Source organism: Mya arenaria, chromosome 5 (assembly GCF_026914265.1).
Source record: "Mya arenaria isolate MELC-2E11 chromosome 5, ASM2691426v1".
NCBI lineage: Eukaryota > Metazoa > Mollusca > Bivalvia > Myida > Myidae > Mya > Mya arenaria.
In genome coordinates, this window is record NC_069126.1 from 61,347,325 (window position 1) to 61,371,444 (window position 24,120).

The window sequence follows — 24,120 nt, forward strand, 5'->3', positions numbered from 1 at the left end:
TTCGCAAAGAAGCACATAACATGCCTGCATTTAAAGGCATTCTACCACGTTTAATGAGGCTAGACATCGAAACTATTTATATATTTCTCTTATTTTGGAGACTTTATATTATATTATACACATATACTTTAAGAGTCTTTTTTAAACGCCATGCAAAAAATATATGACAGGAAAAAGTTCAGCATGTTAAGATAACCGAATCTCTTTAAAAAATGCTACTAAAATTGTTTTAAACTGCACTAAGCTTTTTGTTAATTTTTAGCATTAAGGAAGTTAAAGTTAGCAATTTCCCATTGTTCATTTGGTATTTTTTCGGTCTGCTTATTTATCCTGTATTGCGGGTAGGACTTCGACTATATTTATTTAAAGTTTTTAAAGTTCTAAACCGCCATCGGGCTTAACAATATTTTTGTTTATCAAAAATGATTTTCGGAAGTACATGTACAGTCAAACCCTGTTGGCTCGAACTCCATGGGACCGGCGAAAATACCTCGAGCCTCGGAAAATTCGAGCCAAGCGGGAATGCTTGCATTCAGAATTATAAGTTACGGGGTTAGTAGGTGACCCGAAATGGGCTATACGGGGTCACCTACTAACCCCGTGACGTATATATCACGTCGACAACCTGTGTACATGATTAAATGTTTCCGGAATCGGAAAATAGACGTCATTTTGGTACGATATAAATTTGGTGACCCAATATGGAAAAATATGGGGTCACCACTTGACCAGTCCTGGACCAATGGCGTTGCGTCATTTATGTTGGAGGCATGATATAATGAAATATGTCCTTTAAATCCAGTTCGAGCCAACAAGGAATTCGACCAAGCGAGTTTTAGCCAACGGGGTTAGACTGTATTGTATTTTTAACGTCTCTCAGAGTACTTATTTCCTTTTTTCATAAGCACTGACTGACACTATATCCTATGCCAATTGCTTACGCAAGTACATATTTGTAACTTGTTTTGTAATATGACACCAATCTTATAAATAACGTGCATCGATATTTTTATTCTGCAGAAATTTCAGTCGAAAAAGGGGAGTTTAAGAAACGGGCAAAATATCAATGCGTTGGAAAACACAAACGCCATTGTATCGTAAATGCACCCATTGTCGCCTAAGATGTGTATGTTTGCGGTAAGATAACAGGAAAACCTTTTTTCATATTATACGATTTAAGATGAAAGCCTACAATAATGGCAAAACACATGAAAAACCCTGAAAGTCACTTTTATTCGCCTTTTATAGGGGATTACATCGGAAGAAACCACAGGCACGTTTCGGAGGGGGCGGACCCGGCGCACGCCCCCTCCCCTTCAAAACCGTCCAAGTGTACTTTATATGTCGTTAAAAAGTAATAATAAAATACGCCCATTTCGGAATATTTTTTTATTCTGTTGGGAATCACCCCAAATCTCCCTTCAAACATTTTAACAATTCAAATTTGGGTTCGGGCGAATGTTTAAAGGTTGAGCCCCAAAGCCCCCAAGTACCGCCCCCACTTATGTCAATTTTTGAATTAATTGCATATTTTAATGATAAAACTTCACTAACAGTTCAAATAAGAGCTCTAGTGCTTGTAAATAAGTATTTCAAAAATGCCACAGAAAATGCTATAACATTACCAACGTGAAGTTAGCGGCTTAGCGCCGTGATTTCCCCATTAATTTGTACACTGTGTGTGTATATACACCACGTGAATTATTACGTCATATAAGTCAGAAGGCAACGTTTTGCTTAAAATGAAGACTTAAAACAAAGATAACTTTTCCTTTTATTCACCATTTTAAATGAAACAAAGGGCAATCTATGCCGCTTAAAGAGCCCCGCCTTCGTTTTATTACCGGAGTTTGATTAGGGGATTATGTTCTTCAAACACTTCGACAAACCTGTTTCCAAACTAATGTTTTAAAAGTGCTCCAACAGGCAGCGGTTTTGTGAAAAGGTTTGTCAAAGAGTTTTCAGAAATAAACTCTCAATCAAACTCTGGTAAAAGACCAATGGTGTGGTTCTGTAAGCAGCGTAGACTGCGCTTTGTTTCATTTTAAATGGTAAAGAAATAGTAGACTTATCTTTGTTTAATGCACCAGTCAATTGTATCCACGTCCCCCAATATCCGGGGGTATACCGGGGATAGCCGGGGAAATGGGTCGTGTTTTTACCTTCCCGGTGGTCCCGCAGTTCCGGCTGAATGCGGTGGTTTTGTATCCACGCAAAATATAGTGGGGAATGTGCCTTACTTAGGGTCCCTTGGGTTCGGGGGCATTTGGCGGAAATTTTACCATCAGTTCGTTCTCGCAGTACGGTGGTCTTACTCGGGATTGGCTGGACCAAAAGTCATAGTCCCGCTATTCCCCGGACCTGGAGGAGCCGTGGTTACAATCGACTGGTGCATAAACTTTTCATTCAAAGCAAAATATCTAAGCATTCCGACGTAGCATTTATGACGCAATTGATCACGTGGTATACGCACTCTGTAGTAATGATATCGGGAGTTCATTTTAGCCACGGATTTACACGATTCAGTTCAAATGCGTATCTGCTAGACGATGTTTGGCGTTTGTTATTAAAAGTGAGTAAAACAACTCAATTTAAACATTGACTAAAACAAATGTTGCCAACATAATATCTATGAGTGAGTCCCTTTAAAAGAGATTAGCTTCAGACTTCGTTCAGAATTTTGAATATTTTTGTTCCGTATAGATGTATTTTATATATATTTCGGAATGAAACATACGTTGACACACAAGCTTCTACAATTAATTACAAAATTACCCTGCTCATAATTGTGCAAGTCATTAGCTGTAGTGGTGAGGGTTAATCTACATAAATCAATGATATAGATAGAGGCCATTTATGGTTGCTCTGGATTGCACTGTTTAAACACTTGACATACAAGTTATGCAAAGAAATGCATTTACATACAGCGACTGAGAGACAGTATTAAAACGTGGGAAAGTTCACTACAGCATCTTAGGACCTGGGGTTGGGGGCACTCAACTTTAAGAATTTAAGTACATACACTCCTATAAAGTGCTTATGATTCCACTTCTGTATTATTGTTTTATACTTCGCATATAATGATTGTCTTATTGCACGTTACCAGTAGCGGTTTTATACTAGAAAGATGGGTGATCCTGATGTAGTTTATGTCATTATTCAGTATAGATAGTCTCCTCCTGTAACTCAAATTCGAGCAAAAATGTACCAATTGAAGCCCTCGTTTAAACACACGTATCGTACGATTGCCCGCTTATCAACGCACCTATACATCGCTTTACCGATTAAATATTTCTGAGAGTTTTTGAAAGTCAACAACTCTCGCCGAAATTAAAAGTCGGTAATTGTTGACAATTTGTTGCAAATACAAAATGTATCAATTCTGTTTCCATTATTTACCTAAAAGTCTCTATCCATATCCGCCCACACACACACTTCCTCCTCCCCCTCCACACACTACATACTACATGCCCCCTCACTCATGCCCCCTCCACATAGAATGCAGATTTATATCGTATGCATATATGCGCCCGTCAACCTTTACACAGTCTGTAGATAAAGATTTCTTATCAAAAATGTTCCGAACTGTTGTTCTTTTGGTAAAATCAAAACAGCAACAATTAAAAAAGTTTTTTAAAGAAGACTTGACCCCTGTTTTCACTACGTCATATTGCATAAAACCCGATCAGAATTGAAGAAAACCAATACTGTCACTGCGACACAACGACTTTCGTGTGACTAACCGAAGAAATAAAGCGGATTGCACTAAAGAAATGAAACCTTATTCTTTTACATACCCAAAATTCATTATTCAACGAATATTCCCTGACCAATACCGAAAGAAAACACGACATATTTTCTTTACTGCACTAAATTAATGAACCAAGTTTCTGCACATATCCTTCAATCTCATTATTTAACGCAAACCTCTATGAACTTTCCCAAAAGTTAACATAACAATGATGTACATCAAGTTATGTATCCAATATCCAGGTGTGTCTATAGTATTTTGCATTGTGGAAAGAGGGGGTTATTTCCCATGGACTTTTTTATGGGAGCGGTGCTCCGAGAGCCTCCCTATCCCCCTCCCTTTCCTGGAACCGCTCGTGTTATTGTATCCAAGAAAATTCCTGAAATTCCATTTCTGTTCAGATCTCCACTGCAGAACATATCTGCTGGCCAGATATCAACAGACATAATCTTGTAAAACTAATATTAAGATCTTATTTGCTAGAGAAAGGCTAATATTTATCCGTGGAGCATCGATCCGGAAATATTAACAGTTTCCAGTTCTTTTCGTTTGCATTATTTTGCCTTCGATTTCATTTTAATGTGTTTTAAATTCCATAAAGGTCATGTTAGAAAGAATAATCCATTTACTTAAAATCATCATTATTATTTATAACTTGATAATGTGTAATTTTCAGTTCAAAAAATATTTTGTTGTTGTTATTGTTATTATTATTGTTGTTGTTGTTGTTGTTGTTGTTGTTGTTGTTGTTGTTGTTGTCATTAGTGTTGGTGGTGATGATCATAACAAAAGTATATAGATAACCTTAAAAAATAATTTGCGACAAATATATAAAGTGGTGTGTTTTTTTTGTTATTATAGAATTGTAATTATATACTTCCTTGGAAGTATATCTCAAATAGAACATGCATACCTAGCGCACTTCAACCTCTTTGATCTTCATGATGAGTGTCCATTATATCTTCGTAAAAACAGGTGAAATCCCGGATTAAATTGGCCAGATGGTATACTTCAGTTTACAACAAAACTTCCGCGTCTGGAATACCATGGAAAAAGTACCACGTCAACACTTTTATATCAAGTTTACTTTAAGACTTTATTTTCACGATCCTATTTATTGAGTTGTAACCGTTTTGCAGAAGTTCTGATCACAATAGCGGCGGGCTAAGACGGGAGTGCATCCGACGGGCGCCTTCTCTAAACTTGTACAAGTTTACTTTTTAATGTCAATTTCCGTTAAACAATCTATGAAAATAATTCACTTGAATGCACTATTTCAGACTAAAATGCTTCAATATTTCCATATGAACGATTTACTCGATTTAAAATACAAAAGAATAGACAAGTAACGTTAATCATATATCTGCAGATTTTTATTAACAAATTAAACATCAGAGGGGGGATTGGGCCCAGTCTGTGTGGCTTGAATTAATGACTGATGGAACTCTAGTGAAGCATTCTTCAGACTGTGCTCTTCGGACTGCTGGTGCTTACCCAAGCACATACCATTTTAAAGTGTACGCATATGATATGCAACGATAAATGTATTTCACTTTTCACAAAGTCATTGTCCAATGATCTTGCTTTGATTCCGGGACAAGGCGCACTTGCGTATGGTTTGTGGTGATCGTGCAAGGCAGGTAGTTTCAAATTGTCAGACTTCAGTTTGTTTAAACAATAGTTGTAATCTAATGTTACAACACAACATGTATATGTCTGTTATAAAAAATCAATCTACCATTTCTTAGATAAAACTGCAATTCATTCTCCCAATAATAATATAGTATTTCTGGAAGTACTCATTTTAATATTCAATCATTCTAAACACGTTCAATACAAAACATGAACTACATCTTTACATATAGGATTACAATTTGGCAATTTAAAAAGGGGCATCCCTCCTACCCGTTTTTGTTACCATTTCTGCCAAATCCCTGCATTCTTTGGCTTTCAGATAATTTCAATGCATACAGTTATTATCCAAACCGATGGTGTACATTTTTTATGCACCAACGTGAAATATTACGGTCAACCAATTCGGTTGAAGTTCAGGGTTAAAACATGTATTTGTAAAGTAGAAACATTCACCAGATATCGTCAGCTTTGGATTTGGACATAACATGTTAAAGCAATCAATGCACGGTGTTACAAAATAGGACGTATGGTGCTGTGCGGTTGAAAATAGCACGAATTAATAGACCACTTTAGAATAAATCTTAAATAAATCTTGCTGAGGAACCGAGGGAATAGATAGTTATAAATGATTTCGCAGAAAATGGAAATGAGTTGACTAAATTCAGACTGAGTTTACTTATTACAAATAGTCAAAATGGCCTCAGCCTTTTTCGAGTTTCATTAATGAACATTGCACTAGTAATAGACTTGCGCGATGAAAGTAATGTTCCTATAACCAAATACATATAGGTTTATCAGTCACTGTTATGAAACAAAGCAATTGTATGGAAATTTCACTAAATTACATAATCTTTTCTTAGGCAATGACAGGCACACGTCGGTTTCAGTTTCGGTCACTCAATTTATTTTGGACGCAAAATTTATTGCCTTTGAACAGAGTTTAAAAATAATTAAAATCAAGCTTGCCGCGCCTACAGCCAATATCGGGTTTCATTAATTAACTTTACACCAGCTATAAACTTGCGCAATGAAAGCAAGGATAGTATATTCCAAAAACCTGAAACAAGGTAAACTATTTCGGGTAATAACAAACACATACGGATACAATTTGGAATCACTAAACAGTTTTTTGGATATGATCGTTATTGCCAGTGAACAGAAATGTATTAAAAAAAAACCTCGCGTGTCGCGCCTTTAGTATTTCCACGCTTTCCTTGCTTTCATTATTTCATTAAGTAAAAAGCGGTACGAATCATGAATACCTTTAACGGAGTCCAGAACCAGGTTCTTCTTAAAATCTCAATTAACAATATAGAGAGCACATACACGAGGACGTGTGCGGCTCCAATTTCCCGCCCTTTTCTATCGCATCTATCGTCCATAAGAAGTTACCGTTAATGTCCTCTCCTTATTGGACAAATTAAACCAATTCGGCAGTCACTGCTCAGTTCCTTTTTTCATTTTATTAACACATAGTAGTAAATCAACGCGTGGTTGCTGATCATACTGGATTTACTTAATCTACATGATCTACTTTATGAGAGACAGAGAGAGAGAGAGAGAGAGAGAGAGAAAGAGAAACAGACAAACAGAGAGAGAGAGAGAGAGAGAGAGAGAGAGAGAGAGAGAGAGAGAGAGACAGGGAGACAGACAGACAGACAGACAGACAGACAGAGAGAGAGAGAGAGAGAGAGAGAGAGAGAGAGAGATATAGAGAGAGGTCACCAATTTTACACTATTCGCATCTCGCCCACGTGTAAAGCTTTCACTTGACTAAAAGGGGTTCTCAAATGGGTCACCACGGGTCCCAACCTAAACAAGCAGTTCTGTGACGTATATTTCCTCAACCTGAAAGCTATTGCGCAATTGTATCCTGTTTGACTGTCATACTATATCTGCTATACAATCATGAGCTAAATAGCAGTTCCCGGAACACTTCATGTGTTTACTTGTTAATTAAAAAAAACAATTGCCGCATCACAAGTTGTGCAATTAAATGCATCGAATAACATGAAATTTAGTGCAGTCTCGAGGATTTGGTTTTACGTGGGGGTATATACTGGGGCCTTCATTGGCTCTTAAAAAGTATTAAATGCATGCGTGATGTGTTATAGCCGTATTTGTTCACGCCGTTGAAGTAAACAGCATGCTTTCGGTTAAAAAAAAAATATGGAGAGTTTAGGATTGGATGTTCTGTGGTGAAATTTATTATTGAATGAAATAAAGCTGCACTCTCACAGATTGCCCGTTTTGACAATTTGTATTATTTTTGTCTTGGAATTTTTTGCGTAAATGCCAAAAACAAGTGCTATAAAAATGTTGACTAAAAATTAGATCGCAGTTTTTCATATAATGGTCGAAAACTGATGTTTTGTGGCTAAAAGCGTTACTGACGCTTTAGGAAAATTGAACTTTCCGACCGTTTTTCGATCAACTGAGATATGTGAGTTATCTTATACGACTGAATTGAAGGCATTGATGCCAAAATCAGCGGATTCTGGGATAAAACTTAAACCAAAATTCAAAATTGTCAATCTGAGGGAGGGCAGCTTTATTAACCAGACACATCCAGTATTCACAGACAGATGTAATGAACAGGAGCAATCCCTGGTAAAATAACAAATGTAATTTGAACAAATGAATATTTAGTACTTAAACGACCTACCAAATACTCCAGTGTGTGCTCCATGTTTAGTTTTCTACACGTAAAGACATAGTTTTATTCTAAAAATGTGATCACGACATGAGATTTCCTAGGTCTACACTTTTATCATTCTTATTTTAATTCATTTCAACTCCAAATAAGACATAACTCCGGAAAATGGTACGTTTTAAAAATATATGCACGGCGGCACATGGAGGTGGCACACGTATTATTTCTTTTCTCGTTTAATCGAATTACGTAACTCGTTAAACACGTCTGACGTGTGTCGTTATAATTTGTCAATCATAATTTTGTATTACATGTTACTTCAGTTCTTGCAACAGCCATGTTTAGAATGTCGCGATTACTATAATTAATAATAATAATAAAAGTGATATTATTAAAAACAACAACACTTATGTCGTTTTTAACGTAAGTTGTTTAAGCGAGTTACTAACGACTCTCGCAGCAATGTTGAAAAAATTGCATAAATTAAAAAAATGTGTTTATCCCTTGACCAATATATGATCACGCGGATCAGTGGGTATATATGTGCCCAGCTGCAAACTTAGAGTACTAGAACTTGTTTCATGTCTCAACTTATCACATTGATACGGTTTTTTAATAAAATGTTCAGAAACGTTTGAAAGAACGGAACAGAACATGTATCAACCGGATTGTCATAGACCCATGTAGCCGAATATTGCACGAAAAGACGAAAAATGAAAACATTCATACATGTTTTTAAATCGAAATTACAAATGAACTCTACCAAAATAAATGAATACATAATCCAAGTGTCCCATATATCAGTAAATATAACAAAAAAACATATCGAATTTTATTAGTATATGTTATTGTTACCGTAACCCTATAGTACATGTAAGACGAACAAACGTGAGTGAGTTATGTACCGCTTATGAGTTATGTACCACTAGCTAGCGGACTCGGACCCCTCCCCCTTTATATCGTATTACGTGCTTTTTTATTTCAATACAGGAGGAAACAATTATAGTATACACAGAAACTGCACAATTTCGGGTTAGAAATTGTTAAAATTTTCTTTTGGGAGTACCCTCAACAACCCCCACCCCCATCCCCCGGCCAACACTCCCATATGTTACGCCCCCTTTCAGTGACAAATCCTGGAGCCGCCCCTGTGTAATCAAAGTCAAATGAATGAGTATAATTCATAAAACGTTAATATACAGTTACAGCATTTGAATTCTGCATAAATATTCAATTTGTAATTCTTTTTATACATTGTATGATTGATTACATAACAGCAGCGTATATATCTTAAAACTTTGTCAGTTAAAAGTAAACAAAGCCACTGAATTCCCTCCGTCATGTTATCAGAACACAAAGTTGAAACTGAAACCAAATATTTTTAATGAGGAAAAAACCCTTTTTGCACTAACTTCATGAACGTAGAAAGTGAAATACAATACTCATTACTCCAACTCTCTGATCAATCTCAATTACAAACATGAAGATTGATATGAAGCTGTATTGTATCTCAGAACATACCTTAAATTCTACTGGCGCTAATAGTATACCGTTCTGAACTATAGTTGTGTGTGATTTCTCCTGCAGAGTACAGTATTGGCCAGATATCAACAGACGTCCTGTAAAACTAATATTTAGACCTGCTCTGTTCAAGTAATATTTCTACACATGATTATCCTTTCATATATGTGTTTACCATTTCATGTAGGATATGTATGGAATATGTTATATCGGTTTACAAGGATTGTGACACGTGACCACGCACATGACCAACCTTTATTAGTATATATAATTTAATATAATATGTTATATAAATGTAGAGTGCAGTCGGTATTATTACTTGTACTAACACATCCAGCATGGGCCGAAACAAAATACATTTGGTTCTGGTTATCCGACCCTACCTTCGAAATAGGGCCGACCCTACTGTTTTTTATAGTCGCTAGTTAAAACAAATTGAAAAAAAATAATGGTGTTCTTTAATATGTAGTTTAAAAACTTTATAGCATTATATTGAAGATTACTTTAGCACCAATTCCCAACGCTTACAATGACGTTCTTATATAAAATCTAAAAATAAAATAAAAAAGCCTACCTACCATACCTGTTTTAGAAAAGGATGTAACCCTAACCAAACCTTTTTTTGGCCTTGTGATTCCACATTGTGTTCTCACAGATTGCGCATATGGACATCATGTATAATGGCATATTCAATTTACTTAAAACCAGTCTTTATGTTACTTGAGTATGTTTAAATTATATATCAAAATGTAATTGAATTAAACGTGATACTATTTAGATAAAGTATTTCATACTCTGATGACAATATATCTTAATTTGACATTTTAGCTTCAAGATGATGATGATGATGATGATGATGATGATGATGATGATGATGATGATGATGATGATGATGATGATGATGATGATGATAATGATGATGATGATGATGATGATGATGATGATGATGATGATGATGATGATGATGATGATGATGATGATGAAGATGATGATGATGATGATGATGATGATGATGATGATAATGATGATGATGATGATGATGATGATGATGATGATGATGATGATGATGATGATGATGATGATAATGATGATGATAATGATGATGATAATGATGATGATGATGAAAATATCAATTACTTGTTTTAATAGCTTAACAAATGAACATGATTGTTTTTTGCCGTTTTGTAAGAGCACATAGAGTAAAAAACACGTGTCATGAAATGAAACTCATATAACATCTCAAATAAGCATGCAAATATATCTAAGTGCACCTACCATTCTTGCCATTCAACATCCCTCCCCTCTAATCCACATCAATACTTTCCAGGATATCTTCGCAGAAACAGGTGAAAAGCCGGGATTAAATTGGCCAGGCAGATACTTGTCTTTATAACAAGCTTACAATTTACAATAAATATCACAGCTTCCGTGCTTGGAACATCGTAGAAAATGCCAAGCCACTTTTTTATATTAAGTTTTAGGCCAACTTAAAACATTTTTGGTCCACGGTCCTTTTGATAAATGGTTTCAATTGCATCTGTTTATCAGACAGGTAGATATATTTTTTTATTTCCTCCACATATGGAGAACATAAAAGGTTTGTTTTTACATTTTAACGTTATTTCTTCGATGCTAGAATCAACATGTTCATAGCAAAGCCATCGTAAATAAACACACAACAAGCACTATACGTTTTATTAGATCGGACAACGAAACTAATGACTTGCGTCTCTTTTCTTCGAGCCCTTATGATATATTAGTATATCATTTATTCAAAATCACTGACTGACACTACAACTAATTCCAACAATATTCACGAGCACATTTTTGTAACATGTATTTGTTATGTAACACACCTCGATCTAAAAAAATAACAGTTTGTCAGTTTCAAAAATTTCAGTCGGAAACAGAGAATTTAAGAAACGAAATTAATTTATCATTTAAATTCTGATTTGTATGCTATCAGGCCAAACGAAATTAATCAATAGTGTTTTTTTTATGTCTTTGCCTATTATTTTATATACAAAACGGTATATCTTCAGTGATGATGATGATGATGATGATGATGATGATGATGATGATGATGATGATGATGATGATGATGATGATGATACAAATCGTTCGCTGTTACTCCATTATTACCAGAATTATAAATAATAATGGACTAGACTACAAAATCATTCCAGTTAATATTGCATAGTTCATTTAGTTCATTTTGCCTCAAGAGTCGAACTTCTGAAGTAATGGCGACGCATACTAATGATGCACGCTCACAGATTCACCGTGTTTTCACTCTTTTTTGTCTTCGATTTTTTAGGTAATTGTCTGGAATCAAGTGATATAAGACTGTTGATAAAAAAACAGATTATGCTGATTTAATAATTATGTTCGAAAATTGATGATATGTGGCTATTTGCAGTACTTACACTTAAAGAAGAACGAAATGCTCGGCAGCTTTCCAAACGATAGAGACTTATTCTTGTGAGTTATCTGATGTTTCTGAATTGAAGGCATTTGTGCCAAAACCCACTGATTCTGAGACAACAAAAACTGTCAAAACTGTCAATCTGTGAGAGTGTAGCTTATATTTTCAGGTAACACTATAAATTTAACATGAAGACTTTACTGTGGGAGGTGTTGATCGTATATATTAAACATACAAACATATATAAACAATATATAAAGATATATATATAGAGAGAGAAATATATGAAGAATCTGTCTAAAATGAGTGGGTGAAAAAAAAACGAAAGCGGTGACTGAAAAACGAAGCATTATTGTGTTCAGCCCAAGCCATTAATCAACATTTATTTAGACCCCGGTAATAAAACCAACGATTGTGCGCGATTTTATTTGCACTTCAACAATCTCAAGAATGTCATAAAATGTTAAATTTCCTCTTTATGAGAAAATCTTTTTTTTTTCTTTTATAGCGAAAGTGGAAGTTAAGCTATGCTTAATGATAAGGTAGCAGTCAACAGTTAGAGTAAGAGTTTTGGGATTGTTAAAGCTGCACTCTCACAGATTTACCGTTTTTCCATTTTTCTTTAATTTTTGTCTTGGAATTAGCAAATTTTTGCATTCATATCTGCAAACCAATGATAAAAGACTGCTGACAAAAGATCAGATCGCAAATTTTCATATCTCCATTCCAAATTTAATGTTTTATGGCTTAAACCGTTACTAACGGTTTAAGGAAAAGGTATAAAACATAAGCTATGGAGCGGAAATATGAAAATCCAAAAACGTTCGATCTGTGAGAGTGCATCTTTAATTTCATAAAAGCGACGAGAGTGCCCGATTTTATTTGCACATCTTCGAACTTACGAATGTCACAAAAAGTAAAATTACTTCTGGATGAGAGAAGGCAGAATCATTTGTCTGTTATAGCGAAAGTGGTATATAAATATAGTTAAGCCATGCTAGTTTGTTAAAGGTAGCACTCAACAGTAAGTGTGTGTTTATTCGGATTTTTAATGTCAAATTACTGTCTAGATGACACTCAAAGAGGTCTATTTGAGCATGATTTATCATTAACGTTTTATTATGCTTATTTTTCAGTGAAAAGGTAACTATTTTGCTATTTTGCTATTTAGAATGTTGCATTCTTGACTGGGGTTTATTTTAATCTGCATTTACAACACCTCCAGAATTAGGGTCGGCTAAAGACCTGTTGTCTAAATAAAGGTTTAAAAATGTGAAACTTTTTTACGGCTACCTCGAGGAAGTACCGGTTTTATTTTTAACTGCATTTACATACAGGTACCTTTTATGTATTGTCAGTGACCAGTTTTTTAGTTACATTTGATGATTTTTTGTACAATTAACTGGTTTCATTACTGTAACTGTTAAACCTATATGTCCTAGGAAAAATGAACATTGCTTTCATTTCGCAAGTTTGTTGCTATTGTAAAATTAATTAAATGAAACCCGATATTTGATGTGGACGTTTTGTCTATTAGTAGTACGGAAAATAATGCATGGTCTTTTAGTCAACACATGTCCATTTTCTGCGTAGTTTTCAATAATTACCTATCCCCCTCGGTCGCTCAAGAAGACTTATTTTAGATTGTTCGGCGCGCTTTCAAATTCACATTAACGTTTCCATCGTATTTAGGTTCATACATATTACATAATATATGTAATAGATTTGACGAAACCTGAATTTGATTTGTAGTACTAAAATTTAAAAATACTGTTGCCTTCCTTCTTATCAGCATAAAAAATGTATATTTTCTATTCGCACATGTTCTGTAAACTGCCTCCAGTGCAACGACATACAAACAAGTGGCATAGTTAAAATAACCTACAAAAGGCAAAAATGGACAGACAGACGATACACCTTAACTCCCGGACTGTGAAGAGATTGACGGACAGCAGCAAGCCTTGCAACGAGAACATACATACCAAAAACATATGGACCAGATTCAATGCCAGCATGGCTTTGATATCCAGCGGACATCTTTGTTCTAGGTCAATCATTCAAATTAACACTATACTTTATGATCGTAAAATTGACACCATACTCTAATATTAAAAATTTAGTATCATACTTTTGAATTGTATAATTAACATCAAAGTGACACCATACTTTAAAACCATACTTCAATATCGTAGAATTGACAGCATTCTTTAATTAAGGAATGAATTGCGGGTTGATGTCATTATCGGGGTTTAAACGCAATTAGGCTTGTCAACACGTACTTTGACCAGCGCAATTGCGTTCATATCCCCCGATAGTGACATCAGTCCCGTAATTCATTACTTATATTTACACAAATATTTCATTATTTTATTCAAGTTGTTAAAAAATACTTCATTTCATTTAAGAAAACCTTACAGTAATCCTTTCTCACCCATTCTGTAAATAGAAAGACCCAACTATAACCGGAAACAGTTTATGAAATGACGTAACAAATAACGCGGGACAAGATCAACCAATTGAAATCACTTTTAAACGTAAAATTGAAACACTTATGGCAACAATACATTTAACAATCATAAATTAACACTTTCTAAAATGTTGATTTATTTTTACGGGACCTTATTGCACAATTCAAACAAAAACAAGATCAACATTTTTCATGTATATTGTTATGCGAGTAATTGCAATCCGAACATATCCGAAGATGTTGCGTTCATCGGATGAAAACCGCAATTGCCGAAAGGCAGTTCATTTAAGGAATGGAAGTTGAAGTGTAAATATTGGCGTACAACTGACCCAATACTTAAATATCGTAGAATTGACACCACTCTTTAATGGCGTATAACTGACACCATACTTCAGTATCGTAGAATTGACACCATACCTTACTATCGTATATCGCTCTAAGTGTTTATACACAGTTCTTTATTTCCTAACAATATATATCTCGACACGGAACCGACTGTGGTGTTTAACGTCCTCATGCTGGTGACGTCAATAGGACGTCTGTACCAACGCGCATACATATGCATTCCATAGTTAGAAGACCAGTCGTAATTGGCGTCAAAAATAAGTTTCACGTTTTTCCAACTCGGGCGAGTGAAATTGTAACCCTCCACGTGAATGAGATCAGGATGCTTTTTAGCAAGCGTGTTAGGGACCCAGAGTGCGTTGTACGCCCATATCCGTCTGTAATCGTCACGGTAACCATAATACCTGAAAGACAAAGAACTGTATGAACAAAGTAAAGCTGTATTTTTTAACTCGATATGTAAACAGCAATCGATTGATTTCTAGAACGGATAAAATAATAATCGATGTGTTTCCAATATAGATTTAGAAATAGAAACTTTTTTATATCCATGTGATAAAAATATTCAGAAAATAAATTGTGTGCGTGTGTGTGAATGCGTGTGTGCGTGCGTGCGTGCGTGCGTGCGTGTGTGTGTGCGTGTGCTCCGTGCAGCGTGCGTGCCTGCTTGTTTAACATAAACAACACATTATTTATTTTCGCCAAACGAGAGATAATTTGATATATTATTTCAATCTATTTGCGATTGAGAGTGGATGGTCTAGCCAATAATGAGAAGCACCTGGTTAAACTTTTTTTTTCAGGAACAGTATGAGTTTCGGTGGTGGTGTGTAGGTTTATTTATTCTTGCACTCGGGCCCATTCGGCGAGTGCTCCAATAAGAGTGTAAGTCATATTAGGTTTTTGGAGCTTAGTGCGCAAACGGAATGTAACCCTGGTCAGAGCTACCTTGGTTCTTTAACGTACTCCAGTGTATAGCACTGTCACACGGGACCCCCATTTAACGTCCATCCCGGAAGACGTTTAGCACTTTGTTTAGTGGTGCGGCGAGGAATCGAAACTTTGATCCCCGAATTAACAGTCAAAAATCTTGTATTGTTTTAAATCTTAGCGGGGTACACGACCAATGGGCTTAGACCGGGTGCGAGTATAACTAAACTTAAGCAAACAAACAACCTAAACCCATGTACTTAATCGTGATTCATATCAGCGTGCGGACGGCGCACCGCACATATATGTTTGGGGAAACCGATCAGCTATGACGCAATATACATTTGGACCTGTTTAACTATTTTGTATAACACTTGCCACATTCGGAGGAACGGCGCGTCTCTGGCAGCCATGACGAGCTGAGATCCCATGGAGAAGTGCATCTCATGTCCCTGGGTATATGGATACTTCCTGAGGGGATGGAGGGGGCGAAGTAACAGTTCGTCAAAGTCCAAGTAGATGCCACCGTACTCTGTGAAAGAAAATAAACACATTTTGCGGTCACTATTTCTAGGTCAAGGTATAGTCAGTGGAGAAGGGCACTTTGTGTCCCTGTGTAAAGGGACATTTCCTGAGGGGATGGAGGGGGCGGAGTAACAGTTCGTCAAAGTACAAGTAGATGCCACCGTACTCTGTGAAAGAAAATAAACACATTTTGCGGTCACTATTTAAAGGTCAAGGTATAGTCAGTGGAGAAGGGCACTTTGTGTCCCTGTGTAAAGGGACATTTCCTGAGGGGATGGAGGGGGCGGAGTAACAGTTCGTCAAAGTACAAGTAGATGCCACCGTACTCTGTATAAGCAAATAAACACAATTTGTAGTCGCTTTTTTCAAGGTGATAGTTCTATAGTCCGTGTGAGAGAGTCCCTGGTTGAAGTGACATTTCCTGAGAGGATGGTTGAGGCAGAGTAACAGTTCGTCAAAATCCTAGAAGGTTCCATCGTACTCTGTGAAAGAAAAACAAGCACAAATTGTGGCCACTATTTCAAGGTCAAAGCTAGTCCAAGGGGAAGGGCCTCTTTGTGTCCCTGTGTGTGAATACTTCCTCAGAGCATGGAGGTGGAGCAAAAGCCAAAGGAGGTACCGCCTTCCGCAATGAAAGTAAATGATCATAATTTGTGGTCAGTTTTTCAATGTCATTTGAACACAGCACCTCGTGTCCCTGTATGAAGGGATTCATGTAAGAGACGCAGTGGGTGCAATAACAACTCGTCCCATTAAAAACACATGTATTCTGGAAGAAGAGCGTGTACCGCTTTGTGTGTCCCTCTTAACATATTGCCCGAAATTATTCCAAATACAGTAATTACTCAATCACTTACTACCAGTTTTAAAGGAACACGCTCATGTTTTGGACCAAAATTGTGTTTCCCGGTAGTGCATCTTAAAACACTTACTTTATCATTATTTTACTCCATGATATCGAAATTACAGAAGCAAAATACAATCGTAGTATTAAAAGGTATTTAGTTTTAGTAGGGCGTGAACCCGTGCCGGTAAAGGCAAGACATAAATAGAAAACCGGTACCTTCACCACTAGGTCACCAAACACTAGGCCACCACAGAAGTGATCTTTTAACAATAAATTGATAACATTCCGTGATAATGTCAATCAACCAATTACGCAACAACAAAGTCATAATTAAGTGACAATTAGCATTATTAACGCATATGATAATTATGGTATTCAAAGACGATATTTGAGCAAATACCAACATTTGCTGAAGTTTTCCAGCTTTTCAAGTCAAGTCAAGTCAAACAACGTTTATTCTCTCATACCATAAACTATGGCAAATAAGGTATATAAAATGAACATAAATGACATGGCGGCAGATACATGTTTAAATTTAGAATATGATACCCAACATGGGTATCGGAGAGTAATGAATTTGAACACACACAAACATACACACATTACATATATTTTTGAATGTGTATTCCTGCAATTTCTAACAAAAAGTCACTTGTGGAGTAAAGTACTATATTTTCTATTCCTATATGCATTCATTTGTATCGTATCACATACACATAGACGTAACTCGTTGATTAAATCACGATACAAATAAGCTGTACATTTAGTATATGCTAAGGTGTACAATACAATTAAAAGGATAATACAACCATATAAATTTTCTGAAATTGAAAATCAGTAAAGTTAAAAATTACAACCGACCAGCTATCTAATCTTTGAAAAAATAGTAGTTATAAATCTAAACAAATTTGTTTGCGTTTGCTTGTTGCTTGAATTCATTAATATTTCTAACTTATATGTATAAGGGTGTCTATAGAAGTATGGTTTGAGAAACTGTTTTCGTTCGTCATTAAAAAGGTTACATTCAAACAAATAGTGAAATTCATCACCAACTTTATTAACGCAATGATTACATACTCGTTCATTTAGTGGTATTCTAAGCCAGTTGCCAGTTTCAATAGGCATTCTGTGATTTCTTGTTCTAAATTTTATAAATGAAAATAATTGTTTGTTTGGCGTTTTACTGAGATATTTTTCAAGGCCAAATTCTTTTTTGAAAATTCTGTAAAAATACTATTACTTGCATTTGCTATATTCGACGCCCAGTCATTTAAAAATAGATCATTTAACTTTTGCTTTACATTGTTTTTTAACCACGTAGGATTTATAATCTCTTGACTAAGCCATAAGTTATTTAGACCGCATTTAATAAGGATCGTTTTAATGAAATTTATCCAAGGATTTTTTTTCTTTAAAATGATATCATCTAAAGGCGATGCTATATTATATATTACTCTATATATCAGGGATGAGAGCTTGTCATGAGTGTTATTGTTAGGTAAAAGTAATCTCCCCCAAAATGCTATACTTTTTTCTTCTATATTAATCGATAAAGGTTTCATTCCTGTTTCGCCGTATATCATGTAGTTTGGCGTTGAGCGTTTCAATTTGAGTATATATTTTAAATATTTAAGTTCAACTCTTTCCAATATTTCATTGTTTCCAAAACCCCAGATTTCTGAACCATATAGCAAAATAGGTTTGATTGTTTTATCAAAAAGTTCTATGCGAAGGTCAATGGGTAAAGATAGACGATTGGAATTTCGGATCAGACTATACATTGCTCGGGTGGCCTGAGCAGCTATATGCTTTTTGCAGCTAGCAAATGAACCGGTTCTACTAAAATAGATCCCGAGGTATTTATATTCATTAACAACCTCTAGAGTGTTATCTTTGAATTTGAAATTATATAGCTTTTGTCGGCCTTTACTGAAAACAACTATATTTGATTTTGTTGTGTTGACTGTTAATTTCCATATATCACAGTAGTTGGAGTATGTGTTTAGAGCGTTTTGTAACCCATTTTCAGTTTCTGACATGATTATTGTATCATCGGCATTTTGGTATCTTAGTTTTAACACTGCAAATGATTTGCCGCACTTCATTTTGTCATACAAAATCATGAGCGAGTCCCTCAGTCAAAACAAAGTTTTTTTCTCTTGTTTTTTTATCAATATCATCTATGAGATAATATGATTCTAAAAGAGTAAACATAAAAAAGTTATGTACAATTCTGAATTGTGCTTGGCGGTTAAGTGGTAAAATAAGTTGAGTAAGACTTCGAGTAAGTATTTTCAAGAAATTTGGGCCTGGAACTAAGAGGACATTTTGGATTGTTGTCAGCATTACAATCTTATAAAATGTACATTTTAAGGCTCTATTTTGACGTAACTGTATTCCTGATGTCTTCCTTCCTTTGTCATATCAGTCTGCTTTCGCAAGTTTATCAGATGGGAAGACATTTATAGTATATATAATAAAAGTCAAATTAATCGGTAATTGCCGTAAGTTTCCGGGTATTGCCGAGTATACATTTCGGCAAATCTTACCCATCAGTGCCTCTATCCTCATCAGGTCGGAAGCGTGCTCCTTGGCGAACAGAGGTTGTCCGAATGCCTGCGTTGGTCGTTCCCTAGCAACGTGGACGATGGGCGGGGCCAGATGCAGGAAGTGGTCCCAGTAGGGGCCGTGGGGCAATGTGGGTCCGTGCACAATTATCAGGCAAGGCTGTTGAAACCTGAATCAGTTTTCGAGTGTTCGTGGTAGAATGTATCTTCAAATAGTGGTAAGTTAAGTGATTAAATACTATAAACCGGAGTTAAGCCAATACTTAATACAGAATTTAGCGATTAAATACTAAACACAGAGTTCAGCGAATACTAAATACAGAGTTTAAAGGTTAAAAACTAAATGAATTGTTAAGCGAATACTTAAAACAGATTTTAGTGATTAAATACTAACCACAGAGTATCATCATCATTCAATAGCCAATTTCGGTATACAAGGGGAACTAACTACATATACGTGATGACTTAAAACTCGGTTGAGTTACTTACCATCCAGGTAATACACAATTGAATTATGGCCTTACCTCAGAGCGCTCATCAAACTAAGAAAGTTGAAATATTTCAGCTCCATATCCCCAAACCACACATAGTGGATTACATTTGGCACCGGTTTATCGTCATGGCAACAATGTTTGATATACGTTGCTAAGCAACTGTCATTAAAGTTCACTGTGAAAATGTCATTATAGTCATCTGTAGTGGTGTATAAAGCTTCAGGGAAGGAGCCATTACACTTCAGACTAAACCTCGACCTAGGCTTCTTTTCTGTTTCCAATGAGAAGGGTTCACACAATCTCCTTTCTCTGAATCTCCAGTTCTTGAGGTCAGAGGTCGATACGGGGTTGATCAGTCCGTCAGTTGTGTGTGTGACGTTTTCATGGCACTGGTTTTGGCCTGAAATGTTTGGTTTACTTGGTTAAACGACATTATCAAGGCACTGAAGTGCCAAAATTCTACGACTATACACTGAAGTGCCAAAATACTACGACTATACATGGAAGTGCCAAAACACTACGATTATGCACTAAAATACCACAATACTACGACTATACATTGAAGTGCCAAAATACTACGATTATAATTAAGTGTCACAATACTACGACTATACAAAGAAGTGCCAAAATACTACGACTATACATGGAAGTGCCAAAATACTACGATTATGCACTAAAGTGCCACAATACTACGACTATACAAAAAAGTGCCAAATACTACGACTATACACTAAAGATTCAAAATACTACAGAAGTACCAAAGTACTACGACTATACGCTGAAGTGCAAAAATACTACGACTATACACTGAAGTGCCAAAATACTACAACTATACACTTAAGTGCCAACACATTACGACTATACACATAAGTGCCAAAATACTACGACCATACACAGAAGTGCCAACATACCACGACTATACACTTAAGTGCCTAATTACTTCGACTATACACCGAAGTGCCAAAATACTCGGCTTTCCAATCGAGATGACGGATCCGAACGCTTAGAAATACGAACACCGTAATACTTTTTGTAGATGAAATAAGGCCGCATAAGGCTCGTTTCGTTTTAGCTCAGGTGTGAGATATTTAACCTAAAATATTTATTTTTTTCTTCAGAATTATCAAAGGGGTCACTCCAACCAACGATTTGACCTTTTTGATAAAACTGAAGCAAAGAAATAACTATTTAACAGGAAAATTCATTCCCATCAAACTAAACAAGTAACAAGTAAAAGGACATGTATGCATTAAGCATAAAGATTTGACACTAGCGGATACGGGGGATGGGTGGGGGGGGGGCGCACCCGCGCGCCCCTACACCACATTTAAAATCGTTCAAGTTTACTTTTGATTTCAATATAGGAGAAAAAAGTAACAATATACACCCAAAATGCGCCCTTTTGGATTAGCAATTGTTAAAAAAAATGGGGGAGTACCACCAAACCACCCTGCCAACAATTTTAACTAAATACGAGTAAACTTCGATTCTGAGGGAGGGGCGAAAGTCAAAAGGTTACGCCCTTAAGTTACGCCCACTCTAACGTCGAATCCTGGACCCGCCCCTGTTTAAACACACAGAATGTCCAAAAGCAGGCATGCCCATTAAGTAATCCTTGCGAATGGTTTTGTAACGAGACCTTAAACTACTTTCTTTCAAATTGATAGTATAACCTTCTAGAATGTCAAACCTTACCCCGACGATTTAAACATGTTTAAACAATCAAAATATCAAGATGCAGGCATGAAACCGCCAGTAAAGTATTCTCAGTAATTAAACTTAAAACTATTTTCTTTGAAATTGATATTATAACATTGTAGAATGTCAATCATTTCCCCGACGATTCAAACATGTTTAAACAATTAAACTGTCCAGAGGCAGGCTGTATGTAAACTGCCAATAAAGAATTGAAATTGATATTCTAACATTCTAGAATGACAAACCTTTTCCGACGATTAAAACATGTTTTAACTACTAAATTGCCCAAACGTAGGCAGGAAACTGCCAAAAATATATTCCCTGAAAATGGTATTATAACGAGACCTAAATGTTTTGTTTTTTTTAAATCAAAATGGATATTACACATGATATATAATATCGATCTGGAATGTCAGACCTTCCCACGACGAATTAAATATATTTAAGCAATCAAACTGTCCAGAAGCAGGCAGGAAACTGCCAAAAAAGTAATCCATGAAAAATGTGTTGAAATGAGACTTAAATGTTCTTTGAACATGAAAATGAATATTACACATATAAAAATATCGATCAAGAATGTCATACCCTTCCCCGACGATTCAAATGTATTTAAGCAATCAAACTGTCCAGAAGCAGGCACGATGCTGCCAATAAAGTTATCCCTGAAAATGGTACTACAACGTAACCTAAAATGTTTTTTAACTTCATAATGGAAATTATATCGATCTAGAATGCCTTACCTTTTGCTGACCACTCAAACATTCTCTTATCTCCACTTGATAAAAACACATCGACCGCTTTATGACGAAACTGTCCGGAGAAAGGAAAAGACATATAAGTCAAAAATAAGAGAATAGGAAACACTAGTCTTTTCTTTCTGTGTAAAACATATCTTCGAAAAGCTTGCATAGTTAACATAATGCCTTTTTATCGGTAATGTCAAATGAAATTATAAAATGTTTGTTCATACACTAAAACTACTTGAATACTGTTTTACAATCAATTTCCCTTCAGGTCACGGGACAATTAAATTTTAATTAAATTCAAGAATGACAATTTGTAAAATATCATTATGTAAATATAACATAGCCCTGGGGTAGAATTTCATGTGTATTGATAGAAAATATACATTCCATGTTCATGTAAGAAACCTTATTGTTTTAATCATTGCAGTAGTGTTACATATAATATTATGTTGTTTGATTGCTGTTGTTAAATATCAGTGGATTGTTCAACTTGAAGGTAATAGTATTTTAATATCCATTTTAAACTTTTAAATATAAAAGCAATATTTTTATGAGGAATGATTAGCTAAATTTATCGCAATAAACTCACAGACAGGCATTCTACGGGGCTTTGGGGACTCTCAAATTAAATAAAAAAAACTATATGATATAGTTATAATTATAGGTGAACTAAGAATGCAAGAGGGAAATGGGTTCAGTCTCGTTTCTGTCGTTTTCTGCTTATAAAATTATTTTTATCGCTTTTCAATACGTTTTAGAAAAAAACATGTATTTAAATGTCCATAAGTGTACATTTAGGAAAATATATCGATATATAATCAGTCCGGTTATCACAGTGGTTAGCACACTCTTTTCTCACCTAGACAACCCGGGTTCAGTTCCCGGCATGGGCTCACATGTGTTTGGTTTGTGGTCAACATTCCGGGACAAGTGGGTTTTCTCCGGGTACTCCGGTTTCCCACACAACACAATACCACACTCTCGTGCAACATCGTGCCAACGAGAGTGATACATATAATGATGAAATATCTTTCACTATCGTTGTAAAATAAATAAGTTTAAACTATTAGCAGTCGATAGATAATATAACTGTGTATGGATTAAAAAATCAAATAAATATCATAAATAGAGATTTAGACAATGCCAAGCATGTCAATAACAAGTATGTGACAGCTAGGCCGCCAACTTCACGCCGCTAGGCCGCTTGGCCGCTAGGCCGCTAATTTCACGCCGCTAGGCCGCCAGACTGCTATACAATCTCCTCCCTGCTAGCACAAACCGCTGGTAAAATCCCCGCAAAATGCCCTGGTTCTTTAACGTGCACCAGTGTATATCAGTGTGTGTATACCACGTGATAAATAACGTCATATATGCTACGTCGGAAGGCAAAAATTTGCTTAAAATAAAGACTTAAATCAAAGATAACTTTTTATTTACAACACCATTTTAAATGAAACGAAGAGCAGTCTATGCCGCTTAAAGAGCCCCGCATTTGTTTTATTTCCGAAATTTGATG

At 35.7% G+C, this 24,120-nt stretch overlaps 2 protein-coding genes across 2 annotated transcripts in view; both read right to left on the reverse strand.

Moving 5' to 3' along the window:
* The window catches only part of LOC128234188 (steroid 17-alpha-hydroxylase/17,20 lyase-like), a 39,626-nt gene extending 28,638 nt beyond the window's left edge, over positions 1-10,988 (reverse strand). Inside the window, exon 1 of the mRNA XM_052948253.1 lies at positions 10,836-10,988. The gene's annotated coding sequence lies outside the window, so the exon portion shown is untranslated. The remainder of the gene's footprint in view (positions 1-10,835) is intronic.
* A 3,639-nt stretch (positions 10,989-14,627) lies between these two features.
* LOC128235861 (uncharacterized) lies at positions 14,628-22,620 on the reverse strand. The gene is made up of 5 exons (XM_052950652.1): positions 22,599-22,620; positions 20,191-20,560; positions 19,649-19,836; positions 16,106-16,259; positions 14,628-15,201 (listed from the first exon to the last, which is right to left on the reverse strand). Exons 1-5 carry the CDS (start codon positions 22,618-22,620, stop codon positions 14,889-14,891), a joined length of 1,047 nt encoding a protein of 348 aa, XP_052806612.1. The 3' UTR covers positions 14,628-14,888.
* Positions 22,621-24,120: the final 1,500 nt, after the last annotated feature.

Bases quoted from the DNA above. Each gene is read 5' to 3' on its own strand.
- LOC128235861 (XM_052950652.1), bottom strand. From the start codon at position 22,620: ATGTTTGAGTGGTCAGCAAAAG. The intron at 20,561-22,598 runs GTAAGGCATTCT...CAAACATTTCAG, and splicing joins GTTTGAGTGGTCAGCAAAAG to GCCAAAACCAGTGCCATGAA. The intron at 19,837-20,190 runs GTAAGGCCATAA...AAACTGATTCAG, and splicing joins AGTTTGATGAGCGCTCTGAG to GTTTCAACAGCCTTGCCTGA.